The sequence below is a fragment of the Lynx canadensis genome, chromosome F1 (genome assembly GCF_007474595.2).
Source record: "Lynx canadensis isolate LIC74 chromosome F1, mLynCan4.pri.v2, whole genome shotgun sequence".
NCBI lineage: Eukaryota > Metazoa > Chordata > Mammalia > Carnivora > Felidae > Lynx > Lynx canadensis.
The window spans coordinates 29,041,329-29,063,693 of NC_044319.2; the positions used below are offsets into that span (position 1 = coordinate 29,041,329).

Genomic DNA, 22,365 nt, shown 5'->3' on the forward strand with positions numbered 1-22,365 from the left:
GTTGGCCCACATTAGTGCCTTTCCATCCTCTGTGAGGAGTTCGGAGGAGCTGAGCGGTTCCCAATTTGCCAGGGTGCCCCTTCGTGTCAGATGCGGGGTATGTTCAGAAGTGTGTCACGGAGTAGCAAGCCAACTTGAAAGAAAAGAAGGTTCTGTCATCCTCAGCCCTGTTTCTCTTACACAGTTGGCTAACCCCGCGTGTGCTTCTGGGTCATGTCATCTGCCTGTAAATGAGAGGCCAGGGTAATTAGAGGAAGACTTGGAATACACTAATAGACGTCACGAATCCATGTGTGTTTTTTCAATTTAATTTGGAAATAAAGACGATAAAGGGAGTCTGATATGGGAACTTAAATGTGACCTGACCTTGGATGTAGAGTAGCTGGGGCTCACGCTATCATTGCCTTTATTTTGGTTGCCTTCAAAAGATGTTCCTCAGCAGAGGACGTTCGGCAGTTGGGGCGCCCTAGGTGCTTAATTGTGTTTCAAAGAATTCGGGGATATAAATGCAAGAGAGGAACTGCTTTTCCATTCCCCCAGTGGACACATCCAAGAGTGTGAGAGTATTGTCCCAGAGCAGTTCCTGCTGAAAATTGCGGCTGCTTTAGAACTGGAGCCTCAGGTCCTGACAGACTTTCTTCTCTACACGATGGAGGCTCTTTCAAACCGGTCTTTGCAATTGGTCACTGTCGGAGTCTGAAAGGATCGTTGATGGTATCAGGTCCGCCAGCAAAGTTTGCAAATGTAAATCGGAAGGGCAGTGATCAGGGAGCGGCAAGTCAAACAGCCATCACTGTACGGGCACGCACACGCGCACGCACACGCACGTGGCGTTCTTTTGAACAGACTCCCCGTAGATCACTTCTGTGCACTTCTGCGCTGCAGCGGCCTTTGATCTGCGGGGGGGTCTTTGACATTAACACGAACTCTATGGTCGGCTTCTGGAGGGCGAATTAAAATCTGACTGTTTTAAGCAGTGAATTTCACTGTGGTCTTCTGGTTGGACCATTTCTCAGCAAGGGAGTTTACTGTAAAATTTGCAGAGTATTTTGATTTCTTTGGCGGTCTCCGAATACTAGTGAGCATCCCACGTTAGCCTGAAAACTGAGGAAATGGTGTTTTCCTTTCTACTTCTGTAATAACCATTCTTTTCTCCTCACCAGGTAGAGGAGGTTCCTAACCTCTTATTTGGACTCTCTAAGATGTACACACACACACACACACACACACACACACTCTCCATACACACAGTAAATTCTGTGTATAGTTTCAGGATCTAAGCACAGACTGCATTAAGGCCTGGGATAAACCCCCTGTAGTTTTAGGAAACTAGCATTATCTTAACAGCATCTTTCTCCAGAGGTCTGCACACCCTGACTGCTAAAAGACTATCATTGATTTTCATTTCATTTCATAGAGCTCCAAAGAGTGCTTCCCATATTTCTTGACTTGAGAAGAAAAATTGCAGGGAGTGGGAAGGGTGTTTAACCTAAGTCTAATAATACTATATTTGGCCAGTTGTTAAAAAAAAAAAAAAAAGTCCAACGTTACTGTTTCCACACCTCATGAAAGAAAGAAAAGGTGTTTTATCACTAAAAAGGTAGGAAAGATGAACTATCAGACAAAGGAGAATGCTTTAAATTGAAGAATTCTAGCTTGATGGAAAATTCTACGTGTCCTGGGTTTTTTGTTTGTTTTTGTCTATGTATGAGTTCACTGAAGACTAGGGAAAATGTCAGTCTGGACTTTGAGACCCATTTCTCAAAGACACCTTTGATTTCAGTACTCAAGAATTTCTTAATACTCTTAGCTCCCACACATTTTTATCCCTACGTTAAAAAAAATTCACGTTGATTCTCAGTCTGGAAAGGATCTGATTAGATTACTACTTATAATCAGTATTATCTTAATTCAAAAAGATCTTTGTATGGTCTTACTCAAACATATTTAATCTGTTTTGGATTCCATTTGACTGGCAGCATTTAAAAAATATATTTTTTTCTTGCTGTTTTTCTTTATGAAAGATTTTACACATAGACAAAGATACAAAGAATACAATTTTTAAAAAACCCATATAATAATAGTGATATTTTTCAGTCTTGCTTATTTCCCTCATAATATTTTTTGGAAATAAGCCTCATTCTTCTGTAAAATTTAATATCTAAGGATCATGTGCTCTAAACATTTTGAAAATAAGAGAATAAAAAAGGAAATCAACATTTTTCATAGTCTCTCCATTCAGAAATAAATGTTTACATTTTGCCATAAATTATTTAGCTCTCTGTCTCTTTTTTTTTTTTTTAATGTTTATTTATTTTTGAGACAGAGAGAGACACAGCATGAACGGGGGAGGGTCAGAGAGAGAGGGAGACACAGAATCTGAAGCAGGCTCCAGGCTCTGAGCGGTCAGCACAGAGCCCGACGCGAGGTTCGAACTCACGGACCATGAGATCATGACCTGAGCCAAAGTCCAACGCTCAACCACCTGAGCCACCCAGGCGCGCCTTATTATTTAGCTCTCTTGTCTGTTTCCCCCCCCATCCCGCCTTTTCCCCCTCTCTTGTTGGTCCGTCTGATCATCTTATGTATGATAAATAAAATGACTCTTCTCATTTCTTTAACTTTTCCTGTAGACAATCAAATTCTCCACCCCCCATCAGACGCCAACCCACCTGGAGCCGATCCTCTCTGGTATGTATAAAGTCTGCAGTAATCAAATGGTCTGACTGTTGGGGATGGAATGTCCTTTTGTTGCTCAATTGAAAGGAAACATGACTAGGGCATCATGACCAGGTGAGATCTTATGAAAACATAAAAGAGCATCAGTCAGCCAAGCAGGTGTCATGAATATTCATGTCCCATTTGTGCCCCATCACGTGGGACATCCATGTGCCCATCCACAGCCATCACTTCTTGAAGTATGGCTCAAGGTTCACCCCCGAAGAATAAGTCTTAAGGCTGATGAGACCGTGTTTCTTCAGCATGTGACCTGTGGTGTGTGTTTTTGTCCATTTGCTCATCTGTGATTTTATCACTGCTTCTGGTTGTTACATACACATGTCTTTAGTTATAAGCTCTACAAATTCTTTTGTATTTGCCACCATAGATAGATCTTAATAAACTAGTCAGAAAATGCTTTTTGAATGAACCCAAACTGAACGAGTTTAGTCGATGGTTTCAAGTTAGGATATTTGATGGGGAAGATTAATTACGTATCTTCTAATTTTAAGACCAACAAAATCGATTTACTGAATTGATCTACTTTTCTATCTAATCTAACGTTAGCTTTTTTCATTTTTTAAAAAATTTCTCCTCTTGGGGCGCCTGGGTGGCTCAGTCGGTTAAGCGTCCGACTTCAGCTCAGGTCATGATCTCACAGTCCGTGAGTTCAAGCCCCACTTTGGGCTCTGTGCTGACAGTTCGGAGCCTGGATCCTGCTTCAGATTCTGTGTCTCCCTCCCTCTCTGCCCCTCCCCTGCTCATGCTGTGTCTCCCTCTGTCTCAAAAATAAATAAAAACATTAAACAAAAAATTTCTCCTCTTCTGAATAAGGAAACACAACTCTAATTTCAATACATCTGTTCTTAGGCTGTGTTTTATTTTGAGGACTACTTTAGGATAATATCATAGAAAGATGCAGGAAAGTGACCTTTAAACATGTGACCTTTAAAATTTTCTAGGTGACCATTTCCTTCGAGTTGACAGGAGAATAAAATTGAATTTTTCCTCATACACAGTGTATACCCTATAGCACATCTTTAACTTGTCTTTCCGAAGGAGAGTTTTGAGGAATTTTTTTTTTGTCTGGAAGATGCATAGACAATGAACTCTTAGAATTCTAGAGTTGAGCCATTATGTCATCACATTCCTGAGTACCCAACATGAATATTATTAATCTCGATGTCATGCATAGTATCTCACAAGTGGCCCTTGCCTTGGAGGTCCAGAGGGTCACTTTGGGCTTTTCCCTTGTGGCATTGATAGATTTGTTCATGGCACTGGTTTCTTTATACTTCTCCTTTGTGAATATTATTTTTTTTTTAGACTCCACATGTCTTCATTAGGGAGATGATTTTTCATTTATGTCCATGAAACACCATGGAGGCCAAGTATTTTAAAGCTGTCTTGTGATTTGATCTCATCCTAATTATCTGGAGAAGATAAAGAGGTTTTCGCATTTTATCTGGGTGAAGACAATCTGCAGGAAGCCAAGTTCAAGGCTCCTCCCTTTCTTCTACCCTTTAGGGCAAAACCATATTACCAGGAGTTCCCTGGGATGAGTGATATTGTCTCTTTTTGGCTTCCTTGCTGAGAACCAGGACTGCTATTTTTCTCTTGCCCTTCTGCTGCCTATATTATGGCATCTCACTTGTTTCTGTATTAGCAGGTCTGGAAAGATAGAATAATATGCACTATATATAACATAACACAATATTATATATATAATACAAAGAGATGGAATAAATAATATCCCGAAATGGTATTTGGAGGATTAGCTGTTATTATCCTTTGCTGTACACTTATGCCAATTCATAAACAGTCACTTGCTTATTAGATTTTTTTTTAATTCCAAAAAATTGGATTTTTAAGAGCAAGAGAAGGCAGTGAGCCAACTTTACCTTACTATGCATTTCTATTACCTCACGTGAATCCCTTCCCACTGTTTTTGTTTGTTTGTTTTAAGCCTCAAAACTGGCTGTCCTACGCTGGAAAAATTGAGTTGAATTGCGTACCACCAAGAAGAGGAAAATATTTTAAATTGCAATCATAAACCAGCCAAAGGCGGGGGGGGGGGGGGGGTGGGGGGGGTGGGGAGAAACAGCCAAAGGGAATACTGAGAAAAGCTGATACAGCACCTTCTTTTCGGTACCATGAACTCCTTTCTTAGATTAATTTCAATTCCTTATTTCTTCTTTCTTGACTTTTTTATTTTTGGATCCCTTATCTTTATTACCTTCTTTACGTGCCCTTTTGATGCTTAAGCATTATTTGTGGCAGGCAAAATGGCAGATGAGTTATTTGCCCAGCTTCAGATTATGGCAAGTGTTCTTCCGGTATTGAGGGATACTGAGAAAGTGTGACCCCTGCTGGCTTTGGGTTTTTTTGGCTTGATCTCAGCCGTTCTCCTAAAGCAGTAATATTAAACCAGTATCTATGAGAGTAATTTCAAAATAATCGAATATATCCTGTTTAGTGGTTTACAGGCTTAAAGTTTTTTAAAGATTTTTGTTTTTTAGAGTCAAAACTTTTTCTTCAAAGAAGCTGTCACTGGGGATCCCAATATCTAAATAACATAAATATTGTTGGTGATAAGGGGAGGGAAGAGGTGTGGTTTGATTGGCTAGAAGCTGAGATGTACTGAGGCTCGGTGATTTGCTGTAGATCACGTTAGCAACTAATCATATTTCCTTTGTCGGCTCACCAAATATTGAGCTGATCTAAACTTTTTTTTTTTTCTTCTGAAAGTTTTATTCTTGTCTGCACCAGGAAGTTGTTCAGGTTGGGTCTAAATAACCATCTTTAAGGAGTCTCTTGGAAAAGATTTTTCACTGCAGAGTAGATGGTTGAACTAGATTCGCTGCAAGACCTGTCCACATTGGGTTCTGCAACGGGGGTCCATAACTGGTCTTGAGAACCACACACATATTTTCACGGGTCACCATTCAGATTTTTATATAAATTTGCAACCGAACCCAGCTTAACACCACCCCCGTCCCTATTGGAGGTTGACGTGGTGCTGTAAACTAGGGTCATAGGTGCAGACAATTTTGGTTAGAATGAAACCGAGTTTCCCCTTATTGTCATTATTCTTTAGGTCGAATATAATAAATCTACATGTTCTGAATTACTCCTTTTAAAAGGGCATTGGGAGTTTTGCAAGCATATCAGGAAATAGACTAAATGTTAATTACAGCTTCCTTACCTTTCTCACCTTGAACCAGCTGCCTTATTTCTCTCCGTTTCTCCAGTCCTAGACTTAATGATGAGATGGGGGTACAGATGAGTCAAAGAGGGACGAGTCAAGGGTGGACCAGCAGAGAGGCCACAGTGTGCTTTCCTGCAGACGTGGGTGAATGATGGGCTGTCGTGTGCTTGGGCTGGTGCCCCGTGAGATTCCATGGCCATTTGTGCCACGGCCTTCCCACCTGTGCTGTCTTTTCTGTTTCAGCCCCGACAGCAGCCGTACATCTTGCCTCCCATGCACGTCCAGTGTGGTGAACACTACTCGGAAACACACACTTCGCAAGGTAAACCGTGGCTTGTCATTTTCCCTTCTTGAGACGAAAAGTCGAGTACCTGTCAGCGGTGAAGAAGTTTTTTTTTTTTTCATTTCTTAGATGACAGTGATACTTTTGTTTTAACTTTGTCATTGTCTGAATGGCAGCAGGCGGCGGCTTCGATTTGTGAAAGGCATAGCGTGTCACTTGCCCCCGAGAGGCAAACTTTCCCAGAATTGGCTGCCGAGGGAGTTGGGAGAAGGCAGTGAGCAAGTTCCTTGTCTCCTCCCTCTGATGAGTGGGCTTGGAGAAGAGAGAGGGACAGTAAGCCCCACGGAATGCTCTTCCCCCTCGTGACCCGTATCGAGCACACAGAGCACACAGGCGTCCAACTTACTTAAAAGAAAGGCACAAATAATCTCCACTCCTCTCTTTAACTGCTGCCTGCCATTTCTCCGGACACCTGTTCTTGTCTCAGAGCAAATGGAGTCTGTTTTTTATTCTTTTTCTCCCCAAACACTCCCATGCCAAACGTGTGAGAAAATCCGTCCTAAGAATAATGGTTCTAATAATAACAATTACCATTTATAGAGCAGTTCCTCTCCCTAAGCACTGTGCTAAGCCCTTGCAACGTATTGTTTCATTTAATCCTCAAAATAAACCCACACGATAGGTACTATTACTAGTGCCATTTATAGAAAAAGAAAGTGGGGCGCAGAAAGGGTATGGGAGGAGCTTTGAGGTGAAAAATGACTCTTGAGCCAGTGCCCTGTTCGTCATTACACTAACTACATCTCAGAAAAGGAATGTTACTAAACTTGGGTGTCGGCAGTATGTTGAACGGATAATGCGTTTCTGTGTCACCATAGGCTGGCTATTTTGAACCTGTGTCCTGTCGGAGTGTGAGTGTGGAAACTATAAGATAGTCAAGACTCTTTAATCAAATACTCCTTTTTATAAGCAGACGAGCAAAGTTACCCTGCTTCTGTGGGAAAGCCCCAGAGCCCATAGAGATGGAGAAGTGGCACACCTTTGTTCCTGGGTTTTGCTGGTTTTTCTTGTCCATCTCAGCTCATCTGGTCTGTGAGCACACTCCTCCTCAGGCAACTGAATGTTTTCAGTCACCTTTTCTGGTTGGTGGTTTTTGGTTTTATTTTTTGCCTTTCTGCCTGTCCTCCTCTCCTTTGCTCATGCTTAAATCCAGAGTGTGAAAATGATGAACTTTGCTCATCAGAAAGTGTTTGGGCAAGAGGTTGCCTTCCTAGGGTGTGTGTGTGTGTGTGTGTGTGTGTGTGTGTACGTGTATGTGTGTGTTCAAGAAACCACGGACACCTAGTATGGGCCTGACTTTAGCAATCTACGTTTTACCTCTTTAGGACCCTCCTTAAACCACTATTAATTTTAATGTCAAGTGACCTCAGTGATGAAGCCAATTCTAGAGGAGAGTTGTAGGCAGTGCCCAAAAGAACTCCTGGTTCTGATTTTGCCCTCCATCGGTTGCTGATCAGAACCAACTAGCCATGCATGCTGACACCTTGACTGCATCATTTGTCTTGTGTCTTTACGAACGCTCAGGAGTTCCTCGGGGAAGGGGACCTTTTCCATTGCTGTCCGGAACATAAGCTCCAGGTATCGGTAACTTCAAATGCATCGTCCTGTTAAAGTTCTTGACTTCCTGGCCCAAATAGCCGGTCCCGTTGCTGGGCCCTGGACAAGAAGACAGGTTTACCCAACATGAGGGCCATTGTTGGTGCCTGATTTCAGAGGTCATGGCAAAATGGAGAACTTCCCCAGGTGATAACTATTCCAAACGTGCCTAGCTTTCTTTGATTGCATTCACTTTCTCTTTTTAGTATGCTTTCAAGTGTTCTTTCTGTATGTTGGTGTCTCACCCAAGAGTTACTAGTTTTTCCATGGAATACGTCGGTGGAGACCACAGGATTTCACTTTTAATGACCTCTGAAAGTCACGCCCAGGAGTGTGAGGATGAACTTAGTTGAAGCAGGGTGATGTGGACGTTCACGGGCCTTTGTTTGATTTCTTGTAGACAGCATCTTCCATGGGAATGAAGAAGCCTTGTACTGCAATTCCCACAACAGCCTGGACTTAAATTATTTAAATGGCACCGTCACCAATGGCAGCGTGTGTAGCGTTCACAGCGTCAACTCCCTCAACTGCTCCCAGAGTTTCATCCAGGCTTCTCCTGTGTCCTCCAACCTCAGTATCCCCGGGAGTGACATCATGCGGGCCGACTACATCCCTAGCCACCGGCATAGCGCCATCATTGTGCCATCCTACCGGCCAACCCCCGATTATGAGACGGTCATGCGGCAGATGAAGAGGGGGACCGTGCACGCCGACAGCCAGAGCCAGTCTCTGCGGAACCTCAGCATCATCAACACGCATGCCTACAACCAGCCAGAGGATCTGGTGTACAGCCAGCCCGAGATGCGGGAGAGGCCCCCCTACGCTGTCCCTTATGGGCCGCAGGGAGGCTACGGTAACAAACTCATCAGCCCGTCTGACCAGATGAACCCAAAGAATAACATGGTGCCGAGCAAGCCGGGGGCAAGCTCCATCTCCCACACGGTGAGCACCCCAGAGCTGGCCAATATGCAGCTCCAAGGCACCCAGAACTACAACGCGGCCCATATGCTCAAAAACTATCTCTTCAGGCCGCCGCCCCCCTACCCACGGCCGCGCCCTGCCACCAGCACCCCAGACCTCGCCAGCCACCGTCACAGGTACGTCAGCGGCAGTAGCCCCGACCTGGTGACCCGCAAGGTGCAGCTCTCGGTGAAGACCTTCCAAGAAGACAGCTCCCCAGTGGTGCACCAGTCTCTCCAGGAGGTGAGCGAGCCCCTCACCGCCACCAAGCACCACGGCACGGCGAATAAGCGCCACAGCCTGGAGGTGATGAGCAGCATGGTGCGAGGCATGGAGGCCATGACCTTGAAATCGCTCAACATCCCCATGGCGCGCCGAAACACGCTCCGGGAGCAGGGGCCGCCCGAGGAGGTGCCGGGGAGTCACGAGGCTCACCAGCTTCCCCATTACCACCACAAGAAGACCCTCTCGGATGCCACCATGCTGATCCACAGCAGCGAGAGTGAGGAGGAGGAGGAGGAGGCCCCAGGGTCGGTGCCCCAGATCCCCATGCTCCGGGAGAAGATGGGGTACAGTGCCCAGCTACAGGCAGCCTTGGCCCGAATCCCAAACAAGCCCCCGCCCGAATACCCTGGCCCGAGGAAGAGCGTTAGCAACGGGGCCCTGAGGCAAGACCAGGTCAGCCTGCCTCCTGCCGCCGCCAGGGCTAGGGTCCTGAGGCACGGGCCGGCCAAGGCCATCAGTGTTTCCCGAGCAGATCAGCTGGCCGTGGCTGGGCCTTCCCTCGGTCCGTCCATCTCCGAACCCGACCTGACAAGCGTGAAGGAGCGGGTCAAGAAAGAGCCTGTGAAGGAGAGACCGGTGTCTGAGATGTTCTCCCTGGAAGACAGCATTGTAGAGAGAGAGATGGCCATCAGGGTAAGTGTCCTCCTCTCCCACGGCAGGGTTCAGCGGGCACTTCAACACACAGCCTCCTCCCCACCGCCCCACACAGCTTCCTCCGCTCCTTCTCCATGACTCTCTGGCTTAAAGTATGAAAGCACATGTGCTCTGGGCCCTGAAGAAGGTGCGAGGCTTATTCAGGGAATCTGTTAGGAAGTTAGAGAATCAGTTGGCATCTCAACAGGTAGCGTTTCATTTCACAAAACTTTGTATTTTTACCCCTTCAGCTAAACCTTCCGTTTTTCATTCATGGCTTCTAATTGGTACACTTGGCCCAAGGCGCTGTAATGGCGTTAGGATGCTGTAGGTTGGTTGTTGAGATCAGCCTCTAGGCCAGCATCGTGCTGTTTATTTGGGGTCACATTTCCTGTGTGGGAGTGGCTAGGAGCTCTCCTTCCTACGTCTCTTGTTCCTGTTTTAGGGGGAAGCATTCCTCCCCCCCCCCCAATTTATAGTGAAAGAGCAACATCCCTTCAGAGCACAGCTTTGTGTGGAGATCCCTCTCCCAGGAAGGCCCACCAATATTGACCGGACCACGACGTGTCCATTTTATTTTCAGATTTTCTTTCAGTAGATGGGTAACACAGAGCAAAAAAACTACAGTATTACTCAGAAGTTCACCATTGAGTTTCGGCTCCCCATTAAGCTCATTCTATCAAAATTCACACACACGCGTGGAAACACACGCATACATATACACACACTTACGACATTTGAAGATGCCTGATATCAGACATAAGTAACTCTGATTCAGGATATGTACCAGCTTGGGGGCCGGGTAAGCTGTCAGAGCAAGAGTGTGTAGGTAACAGGTGCGCACGCAGAACGACAAAGTGAGTTAGCTCCTACTAATGAGAAAATTGCCAGATTGTAGTTGCTACTTTAAAAAAAAAATTTCAGAACACCATTGCTGCTTGTTCTGGACATTTTCACAACCTCAAAAAATAAAAAATCATTTCCTTTCATCACAACTAATCAAGCCCTGGTTGACTCATCATCTGTGGGCACCACATCGCTGCCACAGGGTCTCTGCCACTTAGCAACTCCAGAACATGTAAGTGAAAATTTGCTCTGATGGAGTTCTTAGACTCCCTTCCTTTTATAAGTCTCCCTGCACCGCAGTGGTAATCAAGCTGAAGAGAACAGTCGAGGGCCCACGGTTTAAGGAAGCCACGTTTGTGGGTTCCGGAATCTAAACTGCAGCAACTTTATTACTTTAGACAGAACCTTCGGAACATTCCCAGCAGCACCCTTTTGGCCACCAGTGGAGCAGCGCTAAGGATCTGGTACAGGAATAACTTTTTCCACTTTTTGCAAACCTAGAAGGAAATCGTGAAAGATGTACTTGTGCCTCCTGGCCAATATAACCGTTTGGCTGACAGATGGAATGAAACGTGGGGGTGGCGCCACGGGGGAGACCTTTCCCAGCTTGGAAAAAGTAACGCATTGGTAGAAATGGATTTTCAGTTCGTCTTGGCCGCAGGCCCCTTGACCACAACTCAAGAACCTGTCAGCCCAGGCAGCCAGCTTTGCAGTCACCCCTGCCCACTTGATGTTTATTGACGCCTACGTGGTCCCATAGCCTCATGTTGGTCGTTCATCCCCTCCTCTTGTTACCTGTGTTCAACAAAGCCCTCTATCCAGACCCACGGCATTGGCTTTCTACGTAGAGCTTCACAAAGAAGCAACGGGATTTTCCACTGTTTTTCCCCTGTGTTCTGCCACCCCATCCATGTGGATAATAGTGAATAGCTGATTCCACCCCTTCGTTGTAGTTCGGGAACATCATTACCCCATCCCTACTTCATTCTCCCATTGATTTTTTTTTTTTTTAATTATATATACTCAGGTGCTCAGAGACCACAACTCTTGTCTGAGGTCTTGACCTTAGAGAAAGACTAGGAAGTTCTTCAGTGAGCCAGTGTGCCAGCGAGATAGCGATGGTGCCAGTGGCTCTGAAGGTTGGGATGGTTTCCCATCTGCTTTTTTTTTAATGAAGAAACTCCCCCCCCCTCCCCCAGCCCCGTCCATGCCCTTCCCACATCTCAGATCCTCCTTTGCCCTCCCCATCGTGGGCAGCTTCTGCCTGGCTTGTTAGGAATGGATAAGAATGGAGAAGGCTGTCCAGGCCTCTCTAGGATACGAAAACAGTGAGAACATTTAAGCAAATGGGAACTGGAGGGGCGGCAAGTATGGTGAGAATGTGCCCTGCGGGCAGCTCTCTATAATGTTGGAGCCACTTGTCCCTTTGATGGATGATTCAGGCCTGCTGTGGTGATAGCTCCTCCTTCTGGCCCCTACTGCTGCCTTGAGGACATTTCAGTGTTCGTAGCCCCTGAACTTGAAATCAGGTGCCAGGAAAGAGAAAAGGCCAAATCAGACTTTTGAGTTATTTATTTGTTATCTCTGGCAACAAGCTGATAGGATAAGTGAGAAGGAACTAAGAGTAATCGTTTATCACTGGGGTTTCAGTTTTCACCAGGTCCCTAGTAATCTTTTCCTGACAAAGATAAGTTAGTTACTTTTTGCCTTAGGCCCAGTTAGTATCACCTGATGGTACAGGTGGGAAGGAAGCAGCAGGATTGTTAGGAGGACCTGGGAGACATTTTTTCTGAGAATTTTGCAGAGGGAAATATTCCTATGAAAGGAGATAATGAGGCGGGGGCGGTGGGGGGTGGTGCGGAAATATTTCTCACAAAAACAAACTGATAAGCTAGCAAACAAGCAAAACCCCCAAATTTAAATCTGGAATCTTCAAAATCTTCCTGGGATTGAGCAACCAGGGCCAGCCTTTTGGCTGAAGGTTAATGGACACTTCTCTCACTTTATCACAGTTAATCTTCCTCTGAGATGTTCTTTAGTTTGATGGGTCGGCCCTGTCACTGAATGAAGCATCTTAGTGACAGCCATCACTCCATTCTGACTATAGGTGGCATTGAGAGGCTGATGGGATATAGGGTTGTAATGCCAGCCTGTCCCCCCCACACTTAGAATAATCTGCCATCTGCTGGCACCAGGGCTCCATCGCCACACCTCTCTGGGGAGCGCGTTTATAAATGACACACTAAGAAACAGAATTACTTAAAACCTGGAAAAGAGACCGGGGAGAAGATGACCCTTCCTCTGGGGCAGCCAAAGGAATCTGCAAAGGAGTTTCACTTCTGTTAGGATCAGAATCTTAAATGCTGTTTAACTCCTCCGCCTGTATGCTTTAGGAAGTCCCTCTGTCCTTCTGTCTTCTAAGACACAGTTGTTTTGAGGAAATGCTCTTACAGGCTTGCCGGAGGACAAGGAGATTTCTTTCACACCTCGGTCAGGGTCAGCGTAGAGGGCACAAGGAAGCACAGAAGTACACCTAACAGTGAGAACCTTGACTGATCCCAGTTTCAGAGTATTGGTGCAGGTGAGAATGGAGAGGAAATCAAAACCCCCAAACAAGGGCCACGTGCTAACATCCAGCCTTCTCCCTGGATGGTGCCCTCAGCCCCCAAATCTTTATTCCCCCATAGCAGAGTCACAGTCAGTAATGTCCCATCGTGGTCATTGGGAGCCATAGTGCCCATTCCTTTGGGCCTTCTGGATGCAGCATGAAGGGTTATGCCTCATGGATCGTGCTGGATGACCGCAGACTTTGGCATTGGCAAGTCTGGGGATGATTTCCGTCTCAGCCTCTCAGAATGGAAACTTGGGAAGGTTTCTCTTCACGGTTTATGTGTCTGGATCTCTTAACAAGGCAACAAACGACGTTTATAAGTTTTTAATCATTTAATTTGTATAAAAGGGCTATCATTGTGATGGGATTGTATTCTTTATGAGACTCCTGTCTTCCTTCAGCCCTTGTCTTCCTGAAGTGTCTTGCTTGTATGCCGTTTTGCGCTTTTTGGCCGAATGGCAGTGGGTATTTATGTGAAGTCTTTGCTTGTACTCGTTTGTTTGTTAGTTCACTCATTCATCCGTTTTTAGATAAAAGCTCAGGGGGAACTGGCTTCTTCAGGCACGGCGGGAATAAGGGGAAGGCTCTGTTTGAATTTGTCCTACTGATGGTGATTGTCTGCATTCCTTGGCTGGGGAGTTACAGATTTGGGGAGATTAGAACACATTCCAGCACTCTGCTCTTACTATAAACAATGAGAACATGCCTTTTCTTGCCGCAAGAATCTAGAGAAGCAGAAGATGGCAAGCCTGGAGGCACAGAAGCGGCCGCTCATGTTGGCGGCGCTGAATGGACTCTCAGTTGCCCGGGTCTCGGGGCGGGAAGAGAGCCGAGCTGATGCCACCCGAGTTCCCATGGATGAGAGGGTAAGCGCTGGGCTTGTGGAGCATGTGATTCATTCTCTGTGGTCTTGCGATTCCTGAGCTCTCGCCTTGCCCAAACGTGCCAGCACCAAGGTTTGTTTGATGAATTAATTCTCTCATTTGAGATTAGCCAGGCCCGGTGTGCATTGTATTAAATCGATTCTTTCCAGCATCTCCAGTTTCATTGTCAAGTTCATGCAGTAATGCCTGCGTCACGGGACCGGCCCCTAACCAGCTGCGTGGCCTTGGTCAAGTCAGTCTTTTGCTGGGCCTGTTTCTATTTTTGCCAAATTAAGCAATTGCTGTAGCTTTTGACTTCTGTGAATTTTGTGAACCATTACCCTTTATTAGGGAGTGATTATCTTACCCAAGCATTTACAGAATTTTTTTTAATATACTGTCCCCTTCTTTGGCTGTAAAACATGACTGATTGATAATGCATTGTGAGAACTTTGGCTTTGAAAAGCAGGAAGAAGCTGCATGGTAGTATTTTAGACGTGAAGAAAGGCGTTCCTTTAGTTTCCGCAATTACTTTGTGCTTAAGAAACACATGTACATTTAATTTTTTTTTTAATCTTTTTTTGAGAGAGAGACAGTGCATGAGCAGGGGAGGGGCAGAGATAGAGGGAGACACAGAACCTGAAGCAGGCTCCAGGCTCTGAGCTGTCAGCACAGAGCCCGTCGTGAGGCTAGAACTCGTGAACCGCGAGATCATGACCTGAGCCGAAGTCGGCTGCTTAACCAACTGAACCACCCAGGTACCCCTATGTGTAAATTTATTTCAGTGCTGGTGACATTTGGATTTTAGATTTCTGCCAGTGTACATGAAATGTTAGAAAGATTTTAAAGGCAGGAGGGACTGTAGAGGAATCATTTAATCCAGTTAATACCGTGTTATTGTACTTGGTAGTTTGGCCACAGGAAAAATAAAAGATGGGCTCTCATCCTCAAAACTAGAGAACTGTGGACCAGTATCATCTTAAATTTAGCTCAGTAAAAACAGCTCTGGAAGTGGAGAAAAGGTTGTTTGGATAATTAAGATGAACAGTCTTTTTATCACTGGAATTTAAACAGAGGTGTTGGGACACCTGGGTGGCTCAGTCGGTTAAGCACCGACCTTTGATTTCAGCCCAGGTCATGACCTCATGGTTCATGGGATTGAGCCCCACGTTGGGCTCTGGGCTGACAGCAGAAACTGCCTGGGATTCTCTCTCTTCCTCTCTCTCTGCCCCTCCCCCACTCATGCTTTCTCTCTCTCAAGTAAATAAATGTTACAAAAATAAACAGAGGCGTTAATAACGAAAATACTGACTTTGAATTTCAGCTCTTGCCTGGCCTTAATGACTGGTTCTATTTAAGGTATGAATGAGAAGGAAATTGGTTATTGGGCCAGAGAAACTAGCAAAATGGTTAATAATAAGACCAAATAATCAAGCATTCATTGCACCTCTTGAAACTGCTTGTTATTAACATGATCACTGTAAATCTTGAAAGAAATCTGATTTGTTGGGGTTTGGGGATAGGATAATCCGGAAAGCTGAAGATGAATTTCTGTTGCAGTTCAGAACCCTGAAGAAAAAGCTAGAAGAGGGAATGGTGTTCACAGAGTATGAGCAAATTCCAAAGAAGAAGGCCAATGGCATTTTCAGCACCGCGGCCCTACCAGAAAATGCCGAGCGAAGCCGCATCCGCGAAGTCGTCCCCTATGAGGAGAACAGAGTGGAGCTGGTACCGACCAAAGAAAACAACACAGGTTACATTAATGCCTCCCACATCAAGGTAAGAAGGGGAGCGTGCTGGGAAGGTTTGTTGCAGATCGCTGGCTTCAAGGTCAAAATGCAGGGAGAAAAGAATTGTGCTCTCCCACTGAGCATCTTGGCTTATCCCCGGCCCCCGAGGGAGTGTTTTTGAACTCCTGTGCTTCTTAGGCAACTTCTCGTGCCTGTCACTGCAGAGAGAAGGAAGCCCAGCAGCCTTGGGGAAAACCTCAGGTCAGCTGTTTCTGAAGCCTGATCACCACCGAGGATTTAACTTTTTCTTCTCTCTGCGAGTCATCACCGTCCCCAACGCTCACAGGAGGAGCTGAGGATTGTCCTTTTCGGTTTGTAGTTAGCCCGTGATGGAGACTCTGGAAGTCACTGTCAGTGAAGTTTCTATGGTATTCAAGAGCAGTGGGAACTTCGCAGTTCTCCCTTGTGACACTACAGCTTATGTATCATCCAGCCGAAGTCCCAAATCTGCATGTTCTTTAGTAGAGTGGACTGATTTGAATGTGGCCATAAAGGCGTGGTTGGTATCGAAGCTTGTAAGATTTGCCACATCATTTGGTGCATGAATACCATTAAATTTTTGTTAGCATTTCAAATCTTCATATCTCAGTATTTCATTGACTTTAGAATTGGCTTCGCTCAGCCCCAGCTAGAATTTCGAGTTACAGATACATGTGTGTATATGGTTAAACGTTTTCTAAATGGCTTACCTTCCTCAATCTTCCTAACAACAGAACATACTCGTTTAGAACGTCACTGTTTGCCCTGACCTCCAAAATACGAGAATTTATTCATATACTAATAGTAAAACAATTGTTACAGGATGTTTTTAAATCATCCACGGTTCACGTTAACAGTCTTTTATGATCGTAACCTTAGAAATTTGGTTTGGGCCTTGTTCCGAGTCATTTCCTTTCTTCATTGGACTTTCCAACTGTAGCTGAATTTTTGGTAGATTCCTTTGAGCCTCTGAAATACAGCCAGATGTCTGGTGCATGTATCAGTTATAATGGTTCCAGTACAGAATCTGAAAAGTAGACTGTGCTTGGATGTACAGGTTTTGTACACAGAGCATGGATAACTACACATATGTACGTGTATTTTTTTTAAGTGCCAGAAAGTACCGTCAAAAAATATGAAAGAGTCTGGGGCGCCTGGGTGGCGCAGTCGGTTAAGCGTCCGACTTCAGCCAGGTCACGATCTCGCGGTCCGTGAGTTCGAGCCCCGCGTCAGGCTCTGGGCTGATGGCTCAGAGCCTGGAGCCTGTTTCCGATTCTGTGTCTCCCTCTCTCTCTGCCCCTCCCCCGTTCATGCTCTGTCTCTCTCTGTCCCAAAAATAAATAAACGTTGAAAAAAAAAAAATATGAAAGAGTAACTGTCACGGATCATATTGGGTATCTTGTTTTAATTTTTGAGAGAACCAAAACTATAAAACTGAACCTCAGGAAACTCTCAAGTAAACTGATGATGGTCAGTTTCGTGAGCTTAATTGAGATTAGGAAATGATAACCAAAAGAATGTACTCAAAGACGCAACTCACACGGCTGCTCCTTGATAGAGTGTCTATGGAATCTTACACAGCTATATCATGCTATCTTCTCCTTTTGGCCAAATACCCTCCGCCATTTTCCATCTGCTCTCTGGAAAAGCTGTCACTGTGCGTCAGATGTGCCCATTGGGTATTGTTAACAGAAACATTCCCCTCCTCAGTATTCTCCGAGGCCTACGTTTCGTCTTGTGGATCCGGGTTAGACATGGGTGCATTTAATAGACCCATAGAGCTTGTAAGAACTTGTCCTTATGTTTTTGGAATTGAGTTGTATATCTTGCCAATGTTTTCTCCCTGGGTTCCAAGCAGCTATTAACACAGAACAGAGATTTATTTGCTCCAGAGGTAGAATCATCACATCTGTGAAATCTACCTCCATAGCATTGGTTGTTGTGTTTTTAATGCAGTTTTTAATACCCTCCTGTCAATACTTGGAATATGCTGAAAGGCCCCAGGCAGCAGCATACTCTGGAAGTATTTATGGTTCCTATATGTTGGGTGCCAGGGAGGCTAATGTTTAAAATCACAATTCCACAGATAAACGAAACTCCTAGCCAGCCAGCCAGTGTATGAATGTTATCTCCCCCAGTACTTGGAAAATGGATTTTGCTTGCCAGCTTTGACCTAAACATAAACATGTCTTGTGTAATGAGACAATAACTGACATTGTTTTTGTTTGACTCAAGTTAGTATATAGTTTCAAAAAATAAACGAAGGGAAAAAGTTTCAAACAATGATCGCTTCATGCCCCAGGAACTCTCCAGAGACTTGCACTGGTGGATGGATAAGGAGGCCTGACTTTGAAAAAATGTCAAGGCACGGGAATGGGAAGGCACACAGAAAGAATGCCGCCAAAGGACACGATTTTGCCCTCATGGCATGCCCTTCAGCACTTTGGGCACAACTTCTTATTCGTGATTCTCTGCCACTGATATTTATAGCTGCGGAATTATCCTCCCAAGATCGCCCTGAGCTGCATGGGATAATATTGTTGTTATCCGAAATCATCTCATGATTCCAAAGTTTGGTTGGATACTCTGGTCCTGCACAGGGGAAAGTTAATAATCAAATATCACGTATTGTTGATTTAAATGCATTCGCAACACCTCTACTGTATATGGCACCACAGAGTAGGAGGGACAACAGAAGTAATTGACACAGTTCCCAGCGGGTCATTGGTACAAAGACGTTGCTTTCTAAAGGGATGTTATTCCCTGGCACACTTTTGTTGTTGTTGCTGTTTAGAAGGATGCCAGAGAGGCGTGCCTGGGTGGCTCATTCGGTTAAGCGTCATCGGACTCATGGTCTCGACTCAGGTCACGATCTCACAGTCTGTGAGTTCGAGCCCCGCGTCGGGCTCTGTGCTGACGGTGTGGAGCCTGCTTGGGATTCTCTCTCTCCCTTTCTCTCTCAAAAAAATAAACGTTTAAAAAACTATAAAAAAAATATTAAAAGGACGCCAGAGCGTACTGTCTCTCCGACTCTGGATCACAGTATAATAGCGGGGTGTGAAAGCAACCTAGTAATCAGGACCAGTTTGGGTTTGTGAGTGTGTGAGTGTGTGTGTGTCTAAAAGGACTAGAACGGAGAGGAGAAAAGAATAGAAATTATCAGAGTACATTGCACATAGTGAGCATAAGTATTGTTTCTGCAACAAGTAAGTTCTGTTAGGTTACACACACCCATACTGCCATGTAATGTGTGTATGGGTGGGTGTGGGGGTGTATATTTTTAACATGCGCTGGTTTGTATATAATTACTGTAACTTGCAGGCAAAAAAAAAAAAAAAAAGAGATTAGGTGCATTTTAATAGGCTTGAGTGGCAAAAAGTGTTTTCATGTGAGAATGTGTCACCGAGGTTTCTGATAATGGCACTAACCCATTTGGCCTAAAAGGTGTTATCCAAGGTTCTCAGGTAGGTACAAATGGACCCATGGCCAGCAGGTAATGCTTTCCTCGATCTGGGGTTCGTTTACCGATGTTTTCCTTGGTTTCCAGGTGGTGGTTGGTGGGGCAGAATGGCACTACATAGCCACTCAGGGGCCCCTGCCACACACATGTCACGACTTCTGGCAGATGGTGTGGGAGCAGGGAGCGAACGTGATTGCCATGGTCACCGCGGAAGAGGTAAGGGGACTGGCTACCCAGCCATCTGTTCCCGGGGGAGGGGTGGCCAGAAGAGAGGCTCCATATCTGGTGACCTTACTGCCTCATCCTGCTTCCTACAGCACCATTTCTCTGCAAATCCTTTTCTTTCTGGCATTCTAGATTTGTTTTATTTTCCAAAGATAATTTATCATTGTGTCCTGTCTTCATCCAGCTTTTCAGCTCTTTTCCTCAGATTGCCATCAACTAAAATCGGTCAAACAAACAAACAGACAAACAAGAACCAAACTTCAGTTCAGCTCACTTTTATGTGCCAAACAAAGCAGTCATCTTTCCCCTGGAATCTGAGTGAGAACTTTGGGCTGCTCTGGGCAGACGGGCACATATTCCCAGCCTCGGCCGGGGCCAGCTCCACACCCCTTCGTGCTTATCAGCTGCAAAGAGACCAGAAGCTGTTGATCCTGTAGAGGTCTCTATTCTTTGGGGAGGGGGGGGGGGAATCTTTTTCTTCTTTTGCCAAGTCAAACATAGTTTTTCTGTTATAACCAGAACACTCTACGTGGTGTTGTAAAAACTGGCTCATGCTACCGGCCGATCTAGCAGTTTGCTTGGGGCTTGCTGTCTTTAGGGGAAGATGTTTTGTGTTCCTTCTCTTGTCACATTCTTGAGTTTTTGTTTTCAAGTCATTTAAGGGACTAGCTTCATCTGGCTTTCACCAGTATCTGTGGTAGGGCATATACTTTCCTACACATTTTTAAAGGGTGGGGAGCAGACAGCGAACTGAAAGAAAAAAAAAAAAAGTCATGTTTCCTCCAATGACTATTCTGAGCAGTTGCTTTCCAGAACAGCCCCTAAGAGGCTGGGTGACTCAGAAGGATGAGCGTCTGACTCTTGTCTTTGGTCATAATCTCACGGGCTCTGTGTTGACAGTGTGGAGCCTGCTTGGGATTCTCTGTCTCCCTCTCTCTCTGCCTCTCCCCCACTTATGCTGTCTCTGTCTCTTTCAAAAAATAAATAAACTTAAAAAAATAGTCTTTAAAAACATCTCTAGAATGGTATTATCCCCTTTGGAATTGCATTACTGTAAGGGGTTCATCCAACTCAATGCAATGTGTCATCTGTGCTGAACTCAGGGGTGTGGTGGCAAACAAGACAGGTGTGATCCCTGTCCCCAGAGAGCTTCCTTTCTAGTGGGAGGGACAATAAAAAAATGAACAAATAAAGTAAGCTCAGTAGGGGTAACTGCCATGAAGGAAATAGAACAGGTGATGGGACAGAGGGGTGGGAGTGGGGGCGGGGGTGCCACCAAGGGCCCCTCTAAGGAGGTTGCATCTGAGCTGAAACCTGAGTGACCGGAAGGGGCCAGCCTTACAGACACGACGTCTGGTGATCTATGTGGCAGCCAGAGGCTTAAAGTCTCTTGGAATCTGTAATCGGTGTAGTCCCTCAGGAGTAATAGCAATTAAAGCCTCAGGTAAAAAGTACATGCACAGGATTGGTAAGTGAAGACGCATGTGTGCTTCAAATCTAAGACTCAGTTCAACCAGATGAATCAGGGTGGGAGTGTTTGTAGCCTCCGAGGATGCGTTGCTTTTTGTTTGTTTGTTTTTAATTTGTAGTAGCGTAGTATTGGTTTCAGGAGCAGAAGCCAGGGGTTCAACACTTGCATACGACAGCCAGTGCTCATCCCGACAAATGCGTGGCTTTGTAAGCGGGCCAGCCTGCAGGGCTCCCCGAGAGAGCAGGACCCCAGCTCGCCCTCGACCTCCATAGCTCTGCGCCCAGCACTGTTCCGTCCCCACCCACTTCCTGCCCCGGGTTTCCTTCGGAGCCACCATCTGATCCACGCTCCAATCCAGTGATTTAACTGTGCAACCCTTAAAAAACAGACCCCATTTTATTCCTGCCTCTGCCCTCTCTGCACCAGCTCTTCTCGCTCACATTCGGCCGCAGCTCAGTTGTGCATCTTTTAAATACTTCCTTGCCGTAAGTACCACTGTGAATCCTGCTAGGTCTTAGGGCGCACGATCTAATCTGCGATAGAGACTGCCCAGTGCACTGAGTTACTGACCTAGGAGCTAGTCACATTTCCTCTGTCCTCAGATTTAAGATTAAGAGGATAAGAGCTTCCCCTGACTTACTTGAGATTTTGCTTTTGTGTGTGATTCAGGAAGGCGGACGAACCAAGAGCCACCGATACTGGCCCAAACTGGGTTCCAAGCACAGCTCAGCCACCTACGGCAAGTTCAAGGTCACCACAAAGTTCCGAACGGATTCTGGTTGCTATGCAACCACAGGCTTGAAGGTCAAGCACCTTTTGTCGGGGCAGGAAAGGACGGTGTGGCATTTGCAGTACACTGACTGGCCGGACCATGGCTGCCCAGAGGATGTCCAAGGATTTTTATGTAAGTTTTTTCTTCCCAGTCAGAACTTTAGCAACTGCCTCAATGGTCTGATCAGTTGGAAGGGAAAGGGAAAGCGAGGATGCTTTCTCATAAGTGGCAAAAGTATTAATTACGTCATTGAAATTTATGTTTCTTCATATGGTGTATGTAGAACAGAGAAGAATAATACATGTCATTTATCATATTCTCCTTACCTTTTATGCAAATAAGCTGAAACTGTGGCAAACTGATTCATTCTATCTTGATGTAGACCTTTGAGTACTCACCAGTAAGTAACTACTCTGATATATGTCACATGTCGGAACCTTGAAACCATTATGCTAAGTAGAATAAACTGGACACAAGGGGACACATGTTGTATGATTCCATTTTAGAGAGGTGCCCAGAATAGAAAACTTCACACAGGTAGAAAGTGTAGTAGAGGTTACCAGGGGCCAGGGGAAGGGGGAATAGGGAATAGGAAGTTATTGTTT

At 45.3% G+C, this 22,365-nt stretch overlaps 1 protein-coding gene across 4 annotated transcripts in view; it reads left to right on the forward strand.

The window, feature by feature from the left end:
• PTPN14 (protein tyrosine phosphatase non-receptor type 14) overlaps positions 1-22,365 on the forward strand; it is a 179,934-nt gene that overhangs the window by 140,412 nt on the left and 17,157 nt on the right. For 2 of the 4 annotated variants that reach the window (XM_030302030.1, XM_030302032.1), the window contains exons 11-17: positions 2,634-2,691; positions 6,170-6,248; positions 8,266-9,743; positions 13,923-14,066; positions 15,624-15,842; positions 19,380-19,508; positions 21,658-21,892. In XM_030302030.1, the coding sequence (XP_030157890.1) occupies positions 2,634-2,691; positions 6,170-6,248; positions 8,266-9,743; positions 13,923-14,066; positions 15,624-15,842; positions 19,380-19,508; positions 21,658-21,892 (2,342 nt within the window). Of the gene's footprint in view, positions 1-2,633; positions 2,692-6,169; positions 6,249-8,265; positions 9,744-13,922; positions 14,067-15,623; positions 15,843-15,991; positions 16,433-19,379; positions 19,509-21,657; positions 21,893-22,365 lie in introns of those variants that run through there. The other 2 variants (XM_030302033.1, XM_030302034.1) reach the window with 2 other exon arrangements.